Source organism: Polypterus senegalus, chromosome 11, assembly GCF_016835505.1.
Source record: "Polypterus senegalus isolate Bchr_013 chromosome 11, ASM1683550v1, whole genome shotgun sequence".
NCBI lineage: Eukaryota > Metazoa > Chordata > Cladistia > Polypteriformes > Polypteridae > Polypterus > Polypterus senegalus.
Window position 1 is genome coordinate 45434767 of NC_053164.1, and position 16554 is coordinate 45451320.

General features: G+C 35.3%; 1 protein-coding gene across 2 annotated transcripts in view; it reads right to left on the bottom strand.

Moving 5' to 3' along the window:
• Positions 1 to 16554, bottom strand: part of gfpt1 (glutamine--fructose-6-phosphate transaminase 1) — a 60978-nt gene that overhangs the window by 27297 nt on the left and 17127 nt on the right. Inside the window, exons 2-12 of one of the 2 annotated variants that reach the window (XM_039768490.1) lie at positions 15776 to 15883; positions 11499 to 11606; positions 11274 to 11399; positions 11095 to 11153; positions 8568 to 8702; positions 8266 to 8327; positions 8020 to 8099; positions 7665 to 7770; positions 5098 to 5261; positions 953 to 1048; positions 624 to 721 (exon numbers count right to left, since the gene is read on the bottom strand). In XM_039768490.1, coding sequence (XP_039624424.1) covers positions 624 to 721; positions 953 to 1048; positions 5098 to 5261; positions 7665 to 7770; positions 8020 to 8099; positions 8266 to 8327; positions 8568 to 8702; positions 11095 to 11153; positions 11274 to 11399; positions 11499 to 11606; positions 15776 to 15883 — 1142 coding nt within the window. Of the gene's footprint in view, positions 1 to 623; positions 722 to 952; positions 1049 to 5097; positions 5262 to 7664; positions 7774 to 8019; positions 8100 to 8265; positions 8328 to 8567; positions 8703 to 11094; positions 11154 to 11273; positions 11400 to 11498; positions 11607 to 15775; positions 15884 to 16554 lie in introns of both variants that reach the window. The other variant, XM_039768489.1, reaches the window with a different exon arrangement.

Here is a 16554-nt window from a genome sequence, read left to right on the forward strand (position 1 = left end):
ACTAGAATGCCTATACTTGTATGTCTGTTATATAAGAACATATAATTAGCCCCAGAAATTGACATATTTTAAGATATAATGAATAACTATTTAAAATATGAAAAACTCAAATCTCATTTACTCTGGAGACAGTGCTATATTACCCACAACGACAACTTAGCATGGCAATTTGTAATGTTCTGGTTAGGCCATATTAAACTTAGCATTGTGTTTCACCACATCTGTAGTGGTAAATGTGGTATACAATACTTTGGAATAGAATGTTTACAAGACCCTAGTGAAGAGTGTTTAATTTTATTTACTAAACAATCATGCTGAAATAAGCCAAGTACTATTTGTTTGGTCTTTGGACTTGTCAGGAATTGGTCAAAGCCTGGCTTTCTACGGCTACCAAGGAATACTTCAGCCCAATCTATTTTTCACACAAAATAAATATTTAGAATAAATAAAACTGCAAGCATAAGATTAATTACTGAAAGTCTTTGTAATAGTTTTCAGCAACACCCAATAGTTACACCATACAGAAATGGCTGCCTTTAAGCAACGTGAAAAACACAAAAGAACCTTTTCAGAAACAGGATACAGTAAACTAAAGAAGCTTAGCCTAAATTCTAATTACTTACAGCCACTCCAGCATGATAACTAGTTCCACAGGCAATAAGAATTAGTCGACGACATCGCTGTATCTCTTTAATATGGTCCTTTAGCCCACCAAGATTCACTAGAATAAAATAATATTTCACACTTAACATAAAAATGCCACTTCAAGCCAAACATCCCACTCCAACAGCTAGAACATACAGCAGTAACACAGTGCAACAGCTAAGTCACCATTACTCATTGAGCACACAATCTATTACATGCGTAGAACAACCTAAAAAGGAAAAAAAAAACTTTTATAAAGACATTTACTTCACACATATTGTGCACAAACTGGCTCTGTCTAACTTACCTGTATTATTATCAAAATTGACCCTTCCCCTCATGGTGTTGACTACAGACTCTGGCTGCTCAAAAATCTCCTTCTGCATGAAAGAGCTATAGTTACCTGCAAGAAAACAAATAAAGAAATATGTGATATTCTACACTATACAGAGCAATTTTTTTTTATTCAACAGCAGAAATCATTGCTACTTATGATGCCATTACACTTCTCAGTTATTATAGTTTGCTGTTTTTAACTTTATACAGCTCACCTCCAGAAACCTTCAGTGTTTCAAGGATATAACCTTTTACTGTATCTGCTGCAATGAAAACTCTGTCTTAGGCTTAAAACATTAAGGCATTATGATGTTTCAAAAAGTATGCTAAAAGGTTAAAAAGATGTGAAAGGGTAAACAGTAAAGTGAAGATTGATTCCAAATTTTACTCTCATAGGAAGCAAATCATTAAGTGCTGCAGTAACAGAAATGAACACAGAAAAAGAAAACACACAAACCTGCAAGATGTTCTTCACATCATCTGTCTAAATAAGCTTCAAACAGAAGGAGGTCCATACCATCCCAAGTTAATATTTTCCATGTTGTCTTGGTGCATATAGAAGGGATTACTTGCCATACAAATAGAATGAGGGTTATAACCCAGGTTTGAAAGGCTACAATATAAAGGTCTTAAGTGTATTCTTTCATGTCTCTTACTTGTTACATTTTGCAAAAATATAGTGAATAAATATGAAACTACACAATTTAAGTTTTAAAGACTAATGTTTTGTAAACAGGTACTGTGCTTGAACACTATAAATTCCACCCAAAGCAACAAGATATTCTTGTAGCAAAATCGATCCAACAGCTTCCCCTGCTGGTCAAAGGTTGTATACGATGCAGTCACAAAAGCCCTTCATTGATGATGGTCTCATTTCAAGGGTAAATTGGTATTCCAGCAAGCAAAACTCCTTAATTCAGTGTATTAACCGTGCCTGGGTGTACAATGAGAGTTATTTAGGTACTCACTCTGGAGACCTGCTCTAGGGCCATTTATATATGCCAGGAAAAAAAAAAAAAAAGGCCAATAAAAGAAAACGTTTTTGTACTGAGAGTACAGGCACTCGCAGCAATGCTCTCTGTCTGTCACCCACCACTCTCCCCACTTTAATCCTTATGATTATAAACCTGTCTAGCCAAACCTAAATAAAAGTTTTTAAAACAAAAATACGAGTGGGTAGGTCATGATCAGAGCGGGTGTCTAACAAGTCACATTTATCAGATTGTACATTTGATGTGTTACTGTACCACAAAAAACAAAATGGATGGTCATTCAAAGTAAGAGCCCAGTGGTATAGCGAAAGGGAGATTCAAAGAGATTAAAACAAAATACATTTTTTCAAAAACTATACCATACTGACATATGTAAACTCAAAAATAAACATAAATGATGATTTGAGCAATATGTAAATATCACCATTGAGACTAATAAGACAATCCTTACAGATAATGCTGTATTATCAGCAGTGCTAATGTGGAAGACAAGTCCACTGCAAGAGATATGACACTCAAACCTGAATGAGGAGAGCGTAAGATGGGGTTTTATTTTATTTGGTACAAAACACAATCCTAAAACACTCTCTTACATCTCGCCTTCTCACCACAAAGTTTCACTGCCCTCTTAAAAGTGTTTACTAGCACACACACTTATCTTGTTCCACTGAAAAAATCCCAGCCCACCTGTTAGAAGTCAGTGGGTAAATGGTGTTCCATAGGATTTGAAATTTGAAAAATGAAATTCTCACTTAGAGGATATGTTCAAAACTTTTTTAAAATATGGCAAGACCTAATTAATAAAATTTCAGATTAAGCTTCTATATTTGGGGAAAACGATATTCTCCCTTGTTTGTTTTTTTTTGTTTTTTTTTTTTAAAGAATTGCTCTTCTTGTTGGCTCTCCTCTTAGGTGGGGTTGATTTTAGGTTTGTTAAGTTTGATTCAATTATATGTAATGTGACTTTCTTTGTTGTTAAATTAAGGCCTTATTATATGGAATGGAATGTTAATTTCTTTAAATGAAGTCCACAAAAAAAAAAATTAGGCATGATTTTGTGTTTTCCCTTAATTTGTCCAACATAGTTTAATTTTTAATTTTATTATGTTTTAAAATATTTTTTTAGTAAATTATTGAAAGTGGTACAACTACTATTATTTATAGCATGCTGCATGTGAAATAGATAATTATTATGGGTCGGGTGGGTGTTATCTTAACTATTCAGACTTTATTGAACGTGTTTAAGTGGTATTTATCATCTTTCATATTAGCACTAAAGTGTGATCCTTCACTTCACTGTGTAGGATTTTATCTGTAAACAAACGGAAGCTTGGAAATTTTACAAACTGTACGGCAAAAATGATAAAAAAAAAAAAAACAGGAAAATTCAAATCAAACCCACATTCCTTTTCACATTTTGAATTCAGTAGTAGCAATTTCAGTTATTACAGTACTCTTAACAATAACACAAAACTGAGGGGGAAATGGAACAGTTTAAAATCTCCATCAAAAAATGGCTGAGAAATGCAACTACTGGAGTCACTGTAAAGGACAGTAAAATACCTGTGCAAATTGCAGTCTCATACTGTAAACATTACCTTGATATGTATAAGGCTACATTATGCTTAATTGAAAAGGTTGTACATTCTAAACAACGACGTGTAATTATAAGCTAATCTAAAAAAGCAAACCTTTTTTTTTTTATAAGAACAAGCAATTAAATGTGGCTTGTCATCTCCTATTTAAATAAAATTTTCAAAGTATTTTGAAATTTAGAATAAAAATGTCTTCAAAAGGTTCTATTTTCATTCAATTAAAATCTTTTTTGTATAGTGCTCTTCAATGACTGCAAAAAAATTTTTTTTAAATCTTATTCTCATGCATAAAAATACAGATTAGTAGGAACACACAGTAAAATAAAACCATTTTCAACTGATTGCCACAAAAAAATGCTAAATTAACAAAATTATCTTAATTTTTAATGTATTAGTGGAAAATGAAAAACTACCAACTGGAACAGTTTGTAATACTGCCATACAATACGGTATAAGAAGAGGTCACACAATGTACAAGATCAGTCCCAATATAAGCAGAGCACCCCATGGCAATGGACTATGGTAAAGGTCAAATGACCTCAGTTAATATGTGGTGCCGACAGTCTTCCAGAAATAGTCATTTGTGTTACCATGTGCTGAAAACTACAACGTGAAGTGTTCGTCATGTCACTGGGCACTGTTCTTACAATTAATAAAGAGTCTAAGTGGGCTCCTATAGTGTAACATCACAAAGCAGGATAGCCCTCACATCAAATTGTGGAACAATTTAGATGGAAGGTGTTTACAGTGCAATAATGTTGGCAACATGGGAAAGGGAGGGGATCCACAGATAAAGATGTGGTTCTGGACTTCCCAGACACTTTAAGACCACATCACATTTTTAGTCTGTCCTGATAAACACAAATGGTGTACACTTACTTTTTTAAACTGTATTAATTTATATTAATTTCATGTAAAATCTCAGTGAATCTTTGTGAAGGGAAATCTTTCATTTCACAAGTACCAGCACAAATTCCTCAAGCATGACACACAACATACCACTGGTATTTTGAAAAGAGGTTTGTTTATTAAAATATTTTATGAAACACAAAACTAAGGTGATTAAGAGTGTGGTCCACACCAAACATAATAAATAATACTGAAAATTATGCATATTGTAAAATATTTCTCATATATATATTCCAGGACATTCCTAAAATTTCCATGAGCATATTAGCAAATGGCATATAATACTTGCTATATACATCCACAACTTTTAAGAGCTTCAGGAACTTTAATAAAAAAGAGCCATAAGAGAGCAAATATTTAATATTTAAAATATCTAAAGCATGGTAAAGGCAGCTTATCAGAGTACTACTATAAGCAGAGCAACAAAAGTAGGCCAATAAGAAAACAAAGGTCAAAACGAACCAGTTTTGCAAACCACTTAATGTAACCAGGCAACCTTTCACATAAATGAGCAACTAAACCATTTTTAGCATTTCTTCTTTCAAAACTGGGTGGGAAAATTGACCCTCAGCTCCACCCAAGCCCAAATGTTATTTTCCGCCTAAAGCAAAAGAGCTCACCTTTCATGATTTGCTGGAGTTCCATCTGCAGTGTCTGAATGGCACGGGCTGGGAAGTCCCCAGCTGTGCGTTTGATCCGATGGATTGAAAGGCGCCCATCAGTCACAGCTGCTACATCGTCATCCTCAAGGAAGATCACCCGGTTTGTGTGTTCAATCACTGCACTATTAAAAGATACAATAAGCCTTTCTGAATCTAATGTGCCAAACAATCTATATTTTTTTTAATTATTTTGGTCTCCTGTCCACTATGGCCTGCCAAGACTAGTACAACCAGATTTAATAACAGTACTCTCTTGCTAGCTCTAAGATCTATGTCTATGAAGTTAATAACTTGACCTTAGATTTTTCTAAAGTAGTTGTATAGATATATATACACATTTAAAATGTCTTCAGTTAAATTAGACCATCTTTCAACTGCTGAGGAATGACTCCAATTTTTAAATATTTAGTTTTATTTATGTCCATATTGTTCTTCATCTTCATTTTGCCCTCAGTAAGAAAGTGTTCCCTGTGTTGTGTTATGTAATGCCAGACAAAGTGAAAGAAAACAAAATTAGCACTTATTGTGCAGGTTTACACTGATAAGAGTAGTCACCACTTCCAGTACTTCCAGCTTTTCTAACAACTTGAATGAAGAAAAAAAATAAAATTAGGCAATACATGTTATTTTATATGTTGACATATGTCACTAATAATGCTCTAGGGAGTGTGACATTCTAACACACTGCAGTTTCACTACAGCACTGACAGAAATAGAGAAATGTTAATGTAAATGATGGCAGTCTGTGGAAAAGAAGTGAAACTAGCAAAGTTTGAACATACATTTGTCGAGTGCTTGCCAGGCACTGTAGCTGTGAGTATAGGCAATTTCATGCAATTGATCCAGCAAGGAAGTTATTTAATATAGATCACCCCTTCCTCTTATTTGTAACCTTGTGCAATGTTTAAGTGGGGAATACAATTCCCGTCAGCCTGTGCACTGATCCTGATAATTTCAACAGCATTCACAAAGTTTATATAAGAGCATCGGTAAAAGCGCCATGTCATCAAATGCAGCAACTGCTAATTTTATTTTTTCCACTCAACAATTTCAGGAGAACAACTTCATTGTCTTGCTGGATTATAGCATTTATCTTAGAGCAGTGTTTCTCAACCTGTGTGAATTTGAGACTGAGTTTTACCTTTTAAAGTTCCCTGTCAACCAACAGTCAGCATCTAAAGAGCCTGGGAGTGGTTTGTTACCCTCTTTGTGAATCAAGCACTATTAGATGAGCGGGTGGAAGGGAGACCCATTGAAACAAGGGCAGTTAGAAATGAGGGAAAAATACTGTGCAGCGTCATTGATTTCATTGGCAAGCTGGGGGTGTCTCACATTAACAATAAATCTGAGATAAACTGATTACACTACATTTTTTAGCAGTGCACAGCCTTGTATGTTGCTGCTGAAAGAAGTTAACAGTCCCCAATTATCACTCTATCCAGAGTGGTGGCTCCGAGACAAGGGATCTGCATGAATCCTCTACATGGCAGACATGACTCTACTCCGTTGGGCCTTTGAGCAAGGCCCTTAACCTGCAACTGCTTCACCTTGGGTATGATGTAAATCTGCATCAAGCCCTGCAAGCAGGTCCTCAAACTTACAGGTTACTAACAATTTGGGGGTTGGTAGGAGGACTGGCACTCTAGCCACCATAAAATCCCTCACACTGTTCCAATGTGGTGCTGAGGTGTCATTCGCTGCACTTGTGTCCCAATCCAGGTGGTTTTTCATGTGGTGGATATGGCAATGCATTATAAGTGCATGCTCTCATTATATTTCTTATGCATGTTAAGCATTTGGTCTTGTGATTTCAGTCATCATTTCAAAGATCAGGAAAACAGAAAACACATATTCTTTTGCAACATAATGTTTAATGAATCATGAAGCTTGATTTTGGTGCTGAATTGAAAAATCAGGTAAGAAACTAAAATTAAGGTTCTTAGCTGTTCACTTTTGAAAGTAAAATGAAGTGCTCTGTTAAAAGGGCAGATAGAACTATGACAAATAAAACAAAGAGGCTATAGCTACAATATTCAGAAATACACACTAAACTATTACTTGTTACTTAGATTACAGAAATGAAACCACCCAAATAAACAATTTACAATAATAAGATTCCTTAAATGTACTCTTTAGTTTGAATATAGTGTGCTTTTAGCTGCAAGAGATATTTCTGCTGTTTGTTAGTATTCAAAAGAAGTGGGCAGCATATCAGATCTGAAAAGTATGCAGTTACATTTGTTTTAAACATTCAACCTTTGCATATTTAGAAAAACAAAAAAAAAAATTGTGTTCACTAATTAATGTAAACAAAAACCCATATTTATAAAAAGACTGTCAGCCTGATTACAGAAAAATGAAAATCTATCATCTTTTTATTTGGTAGGCATCACTTGTTTAATTCAATATTTCCCTTAACTAGTCTCTAGATTCATAAGAAAATAAAAGTCAGATTTTACAACATTTTAAGTATATGGTTCCAGATATGTTAAAATCTAATGCGCTGCCTTAGCATTAAGAATTACCTTGCATCAGAAGCAAAGTAGTACTCCACAGCCTTTTCATCAACTGGGAACAAACAAGTGGTGCTATCTACACGAGGCAGATTGCAGCAGCCTTTTTTGTCTTTTCCTGCTGAACAACACAAGGAGGTAAACTCAGAAACTTGCTAAATTACACAGGTAATAGTGAAGAAAACATTTAACATACCACAAAAACTAGACTGAAGAGAGGACACTGTATAAATTTCCAATTATTATAATGATAATTATTTACACAACATTAAAATTAAATGCATCAGTACTAAAGGGAAAGTTATTCTAATTAAAATGCCAAACTGAGATATTAAAATAAACATAACATCTTTATGTTGGTTCTTACCTGAACGGTATAGAACAGGAATATGGTCTGTGGATAGCTTGTGGTCACTTCTTACACCAATAAGAAGAGGACCCCCTCTCCTATATTAAAATAAACTCCTAATAGAATTATGTCGTACCACATTTTCAAGCCATTTAAAAAAAATAAAAAGGATTATTAAGGAAGACTAAACCATCTAACAAGGTTCAGCAGCAATTTATGATGAAACCATACAAAAGTACTGAAGATGAACTACACATAATGTACCTTGTACCCACAGCTTCCCCAGGGAAATGGATGCTCTTAAACACCAAAGCAAAAGCCCCTTCCTGCAAAAATAAACAAAAATAGCTATTACTAAGCAAATATTGACCAAAATCTCATTTGTCACAAATCATTAAGCAAAGAAACAAGAACAACAAAAAAAAAAAACAGAGGAAATGTGCACACAGAATAACACTGAAAAGCATTTGTTAAAAATAAATAGTTTTTCTCTAAAACCAAGAAAAGAACCAGAATTAACATTCCCATCTTCCCATAAATTTAAAGTAGTATATGGATGAGCATACCAGCTGTTGGATAACTCTTTCCACAAGTGTAGCAAAGCTAATGTCATCAGATTCTCGGTTATCATACATGTATTTGACCAGTTTGGCGATTGTCTCTGTATCCGTTTCTGACTCGAACTCATAACCTTTACTTTCCTGAAAAATGAGTAAACAAAAAGGCAAACAAGGTATATTAATTGCATCTCATTCAAAAACCACAATTCCAATACTGTCATTATAAATGGGCTTGGTTACTTTCCTTTTTATAGTCAAACCACCATCACCACACACACATCTCTCATACTCTAAACGTGAGAAGCTGGGAGTCCCCTCTCCACTATGTTAATTTCTATTTTATTATTCTATTTTATTTTCTATTTTATAATTCCTGAAAATAGCTGAGCCAATCTTTTTATAAATGGAATGTAGAAGTGTTGACACACAGTTCTGTACTTATACTGTGGCTGAATGTCTTTCACATTACATTTTTGCAGGCTGTATTAAAAGGGAGAAAACACTTGTTGGCAATCTGTTCACAATCATTTCTATACAAGAATTGTTTACACATTTTTATTTATATCTGTTTTGATAAGAAAGAAATAATAAAACAAAAAATGGACACAGGTCATTTCTTGTGCTTAAATGTAATTTTAAGTATTTGATCACCTTTGAAGAAGGTGCAAAGCAGCCTGGGGAGTTCATAAAATTGCTGAGAAGGTCACAGACTGCAAAAGGCACCAGAACTTTTAACTAACCAAATTGTCAGTTACAGCATTGCCTAGAATTACCTTGAATACAGCTGTATAAGTCAGCTACAGCCAAAAAACATGTAGCAATGACACTTTAGTGCTAGTAACAAAATGGTATTTACAGGGTTATCACATTTGCTCACAAACTGGAAATTATACAGCAGTAGACATTTCAGAAATGTACAAAAGAACACCAATGAGGAGTAAATCAAGATCCTAAGCAATGAAAGCTTGAAAGAGGTAGTAGGTGATATCTGCAGAAGTTACATTCTATGTGAGTACCCCCATCTCTGGTCCAGATGAAATGCCATTTTCCGACCAAACCAATTTCACATGGTCATTCTATTAATCATGGCTAAGCAGGTACTATATTAATTTTTTATATGCTTTTCTTTATATGCTTTTATATTTTCTTTTCAAAATTTCAGTCAGTTCTGCTAAATTACTTTCTGGCACTTTCTTAAGCGACATCTATTGTTACACATCAGTGCAAAACAGTATTAAAAAGCAAGAGTGAACAGGGCTTTAGAAAGCACCACAGTTGGCTGTTTTCCCTACTTGAGCCTGCAGGGCTATGACCATCACTTTAGCAAGAGTATCCACAAAATCACCAGTGATGTCTCCATTTGTCTACACAGTGGTGTTAGAGGGATTATAAATTCTACAAATTCATAACTTCCAACCTTCCATTTTATTCGCCAACAAAAGCCCGTTTTACATAAAAACAAATGTTCACTGTTAAAACTGTTTATTGAGAAACCATTTTACCATACATCACTTAATTCAGATCAAAAGACTGAGTATACTTCAAATTACACATCTAACAAATATATCAAAATCTACAGGTATCAAAAGATACATTATTTTAAAAATAAAAATTGTATTGTATTGCAATTCTATTACAAAAAGGTATACATTTCTTTTGATATTTGCTGATTTATGCATTTTCATTCTTAGCTCATATTCCTCATACTGTATTTGAGCACATCACTGAATGAGAACAGCAGAAAACCTCCAACCTCCTACTTCAATTTAAAAATAACCAATATGAAACCAATGACTATTGATAAGAAAACACAAATGTCACTGTAAACTGCTTAGATTTAGTGACTTGTTTATGTCAGAGGAAACCTCTTGCTTTAAAAGAGGTACAATTATTACAAGCTCAGCCAGATAATGCAACAAGATAAAATGATGTAAGGTGAATTTTAAATACTGAAAATATCATCTGAAATGATATTCAGCCACATCAAATAACCACAGTTCTTTTTTGACATGAGGCAACCTGTTATAGGTTACAAATATTCCACCATAGGAATTTTTTTTTCTTCTATGGAAACACAAGCTTATTTTAATTAAATACTTTATAAAGGAGGTTGAGTGGTGAACAGCAGGAGGCAAGCTGAAACAGAAGTGTACGTTAGTGAAGGTACGCTACATCAAAAATAGACTTCAACAATAAGAATGTTTAAAGCTGTGGGGAAAATATTAATGGAAGAAAACAAATACCATGGCCTTTAAGTTGGCTGTTGTAAAAGCACATTGGTAGATCACACTGCCTGACTACTCTGATTTTCATTTATTAGCCAAACCATTAAATGGGATATTCACCTTAGACTAACTGCTAAAATTACTTTCAGTCTTAACGAAAGATGCTGATGTATCAAGTAAAACAGGTCTTATCAGTTTCATGGACACTAATATTACAAATTTGAGCTTATGGAAGGAAAGGATTATGATATTAAAACATGCAAGCAGGCAATATTTGCTAATACTTAAACAGTATTGTATATACTCACCAGAAATTTTCTAAGATCTTTGTAGTTAGTAATAATGCCATTGTGAATAACAATAAATTCTGTGGAGAAGAAAGAGAAACTAGAATTCAGTCACAGGAAAATAAATCAATAGCTTCAGGCACAAACAATCTAAGCCTGAATATTACAGTGCAATCCATCTGTTACTTCTCAGATATTACCATTGTTTTTGTCAGAACGTTGTGGATGACTATTAACAGGATTTGGCTCGCCATGTGTTGCCCAGCGAGTATGAGCTATTCCTAGGTGAATGTCAAACTCCACATCCAGGTCTAAGTCTTGTTGTTCTGCAAAAGAAACAAAAGAAGGCTCTCACACACACTCACACACACAATTACCATGGAAGATGAAAAAGTAAAAGCCAAAGGATGTTTATCAGTTCTTACTGTGGATCTCTTCATCCAGAGCTTTAACTTTACCCCGCTGTTTAATCAGCTGGATGGACTTTCCATTTTCATCCCAGTTTTTGCTGTTTCCACTGTCAATCCCTACACCTATAATAAAGGGAATAGGATTTGCTATTACAAAATAACAAATTCTACAATAATTCTTATAAATCCAAATAAGTATTTGATCACCTATGTACATGTTTATGACTAACGGCAATGGTGGAACAGGCTGTGAACACAATGACTTCAACTTTCCATCCCCACAATTACCCTTAAACATTTAAAGCCACATTAATTTTTTCCAGCATGAAAGCAGAGGAAGGCTTAACTGACTGTGAAAATAGGTAAATGAGAGGATGAGAGTGTCACCACTAAAATGAAACAGAACTTTGATAGCTATTAAAAAGCAGCCCTATGTGAATAGAAAACATTAGGTGATTGGTTCAAAACGCCACTAGATTTTCAGTGGCCATAAGGCTTATCCATTAAGCTATTAAAAATGTATATTCTCATGATGAATATGCATGAAGCTTACTTACACAATAAAAATCAGCAACTGAAAATAATTACATGATTACATGTCATTTGATGACACTGGCATACAGTGCATTAATACAAAATTGAAAATGCCCATCCCTAATCAATCCCCCTATTTTTATATTTTTAAAGATAATAAAAATGCTAATTATTAAATGAACTAAAAATCCTGTTAATCTATTCAAATGAGGGTGACATTAATTTTGTAGTAATAATCATGTTAAAACAATTGTTTTGGACAGAATTTCTAGCCCTAGCCAAAAAGTGGAGGGTGTCCAGTTTAGTGAACTCAGGACTGTATCTCTGCTTTTTGCAGATGATGTGGTCCTGCTGGCTCCTTTGGGCTGTGTCCGAAGACACACACTGGGGCTGTTCACAGCCAAGTATGAAGCAGCGAGGATGAGGCTCAGCACCTCAAAAGTTGAAGGTCATGGTCCTCTGCCAGAAAAGGGTGCAGCACTCTCTCCAGATTGGAAATGAGGTGCTGCCTCAAGCCGAGAAGTTTACACATCTTGGGGTGTTGTTCATGAGTAGTATTGATCAGTGAAATTCTCCTAAGTATCTTTCTCAACGAGTATGCTGTATTCACTGTTAACCCTGTTTGCTGAATATTTTCCTAGAAATTAGCCATGTGGCCAGCTTAGGTGAGACAAGTGCCCCATGATGCTTCATGAGGCCAGTGTGACATTACCGAGCTACAGAAGCCATGCGCAGAACTTTCATACGTGCGTACTGTAAGATCACTGTCACTCTGCTTCAGACAGACGTGTTGTCGTAACCTGCCTCAGTACTCCATCTTTCTACACAGCATACGTTTTTATAATAAAACTTGCAGTATTTAATATGGGTGTATCTCAATAATTATAGGGCAGAGGTTAAATGTGCTATAAGCATAAGACACAATATTACTTATATTTAAATAAACCTCATTTTTAAAACTGTCGTTATTACAGAGTGGGACTAGCCAAATTTGTGTGCAATAACATTCACTGCTTTGTCACTTTCATATTGCTTGATAACCATTTACGTTTGTGTAGCGACTCAAACTCTGACAGGCATGAGTCTCTACAGGGGGAGCCATGTAGTGTGAAAACTCGTGAGGACAGCGACCTTGAAGGAAAAGAGGATGAGTGGTGGATATTGTAATACTGATTTCTGTAAGCTGGTAGCTCAGCTCCACATGGCTAATTTGAATATGCAATTAACCATGTGCTGCCTTAAAGGAGCCTTCCAAGACCTCCTCCACTCCACAGAAAACACTCGACACTCATTTATTACTATTTATAAGTGTTTCTTCTTGATGGAAGAATAAAGTGCAAAGCATCAGCCCAAATACAGTATATGTGAAACAAAAAAGAGGCACCTGCTGCACGGGAGCCACAACTTCAAATAAATGAATGAGCCGGTTTCCATGCAGCCACTTCGTGCGCACTTCCTAGTTTGTGGACGTTATTTGTATTTTGTTTGCTCCTCTGCATTGAAGGTGCTTGTGGAGGTGGTTCGAGCATCTGATTAGGATGCAACCTGGACATCTCCCTAAGGCTGGGTTTCTACTTCACACGACGCAACGCATGCTGCAGCGGACACTCTTGCGACGCAAGCATTTTACTGTTTATACTTGTGCGTGTACTTTACTTAAATCTGGAGGAATCCAGCAGGTGGCAGTGCGAGATATTATCACGGAGAGAACAGGTTCGGCTTCTCTGTGTTGTGAATTGCCTGGAAAACCAATTAAATTCTGATGACACCTTACCACAATATCTCTGAAAAGGATGTTTATTGATTACATCCATCAATCCAGGGATGTGTCCATATAACGAGGCAGAAACAATCCCTAGATGGGGCCTCAGCTCATTGCAAGGTGACTACAAGCACACACATACACTGGAGTCATTTTAGTGGCACCAGATCCCCAAATCAGCATATCTTTGGAAGGACACCGGAGCACACTGTGGAAACCCAGCAGAAAAACATGTAAACTCCAAGCAGGGAATAATAGCAATGTCTCTCCCTGCGAGACAGCAGTGCTACTGCTCCACCACCGTGTCAGCCCCATGTATGTAATTATGAACAGTATTCATTATTTAAATTAAATTAACGATTTATCTGTAAAATGTAACAAACATACTTTAATGCATTTCATCATGAAAGTGATATCAAATATAAATCTAAAGATTCTAAATTTGCAGAGAGCTGGAATATCACACATTTAATGTATTCTGTGTGGTGATCTATTGCTGCTTGCCGCTGCTGTCAGGTCCAAGAAGCTCGTAGCGATTAAAAACTGGGATGACGTTTATGATGGTCTGCTTTAATGATAAAGTAAACTACAAAGTAAAAGTGGACATTTCAAGATTAAAGCCGAAATTTACACTTTAAATCACAAAATACATGTTTTCACCATGTTGTTAATTTTTTTTCTCTGTGGCTCAAATACACGAAAGATGGTATGTGACACTTTTAAAATGTATCGTGTCATTACGATCGGAAATATGCAATGCTTGAATATAAAAGCATCATGAATGCATCTGTATGTTGGCATTTTGCTTCACCACATCGAACCATTCATCAAACATCAAAGTGCACACATCAAACCTACTAGGATCCGCATTGCGGCTTTCTGTCACATGTAGATAGTAAACAGAGACTCTGAAGTCATGTTACGACTTTTATCACACTGTGCCCCCCCCACACTTTTTACTGGTACTGCAACTCACACACGTGTTGTGTTAATTCCTGAGGACCTGCTCAGAGGACGCGTTAAATTAATGCTGGGAATGCGTGGCAGCCATGATGTGTGCGCGTACGCGTTCTGAGCATTAAGTATAAATGAGCCCTAAGGAGGTGATCTGGACATGTCCAACCTGGTGAAGACATTGGGACAGACCCAGGAAATGCTGAGGAGATTATATCTCTCAGCTGGCCTTGGAATACCCAAGGATCCTAAAGAGGAGTTTTTAGGGTGTTAAGGGATGATAAAAGCTGCACACTGATATCATTCTACTTTATAAATTATAAAGATTATAAATTATAACAGTTATATTTAACACCTAATGATCCATGGGTTGCCTGGGAAAGGTGCAGATTACATTAAAAAATCATCATCTGTGATTATTATGGATACAAAATAATCAGTCTTAAAAAGTCATTATCATAGCAACCTGTCACAGAATAGGTTAAAAAAAAATAATCACCCAATTTACACACATATTTAATATAGTATTTTATTTTTATTTCTAGTATTAACACCAAATATAAATAACTATTTTATCATTTGATGATTTGTGATTGAAAAAAAAATTGCATTTCAAGTGAAGTAATTTTAATAATATTTCCAATGTATGTATAAACCAGGCATACAACTTTTATGTAACTTGAGCAGAGGCCACATGTATTAAACACTGATATTGGGGCAGCAGGTGAGTACTCTAAATAACCTTGTTAAAGTGAGGGTGTGCACTCTCATGGACTAATGTTGCTTCAGAGGTGGGTAAAACAATCAATGATTAAACTATAAATTAATGAATGTTGGAATGAAGAACTGTTTGTGTCAGACAAAATTTTCAAATTACTTATTATGATTCAGGAGAGCTGAAGGCTATCCTCTTAGCATGGAATCACATACAAACAGCAAAAACTATGTATTTCTACATGTGCACAAAATATCTTCGCATTATGAGCTTCATATTAAACTAAATGATGGTACATTTGACCGTGGTTAAAATAATAAATCTCACCTGCTGAGTCGTACCCTCTGTATTCCAACCGACGCAGACCCTTGATTAGAATTTCAAGGATCTCCCGACGAGTCCGAGGTACATGGTAGTTCAGGTAAGCAAATATTCCTATAAAGTAGAAGGAGAAATATCTGGTGAGGGCAAGTACTGTAAAACACTCACAACCAAATTTTCATTTTGTTACGTTTAGTCTGGATTAAGCAAACATACTTTAGGAGATGCATGCGTATTGTTCTGATTTAAGTGACCAAGAGAAAAATTGCAACGTGGAGATTTAACATAAAGAATGCAGCTGAAGTATAATGTCATTTTACTCGCTTGGTCTAGTGATGTAGAGTAACAATACACAAATTTCACAATAAGATGTGAATGTCAATTTCAGGTTCATGATACAACAGATTTGCCTGCTAACTAAAGCAACTTTGGGAGCATGTATTAAAATACGGTACTCCCAAGAACAGAAGAGCACAACTTTGTACAACTATGATTTGGGTTACTCTGCCTATAAGCAGTAACAAACTTGTGTATGCAGAAAAGATAAGTAAAAATATCAAAAATAACAAGTATGATATTTGAAGGAGACTTAATTACACCTAAGTAGAGCTTGAAAATATACTATGACACAGAGACTAAGATAGTAAATTCAGCAGTAATTTGATTATAATTTTGTGCCTATGCATGTAATGTTTTTTAATACATACTGTACCAGAGACGTTCAAAAGGTTTCTGTACTTTTATATTTTCGTTGGAAAAGGTGAAAGCAGGAAGAGTAGTAATGG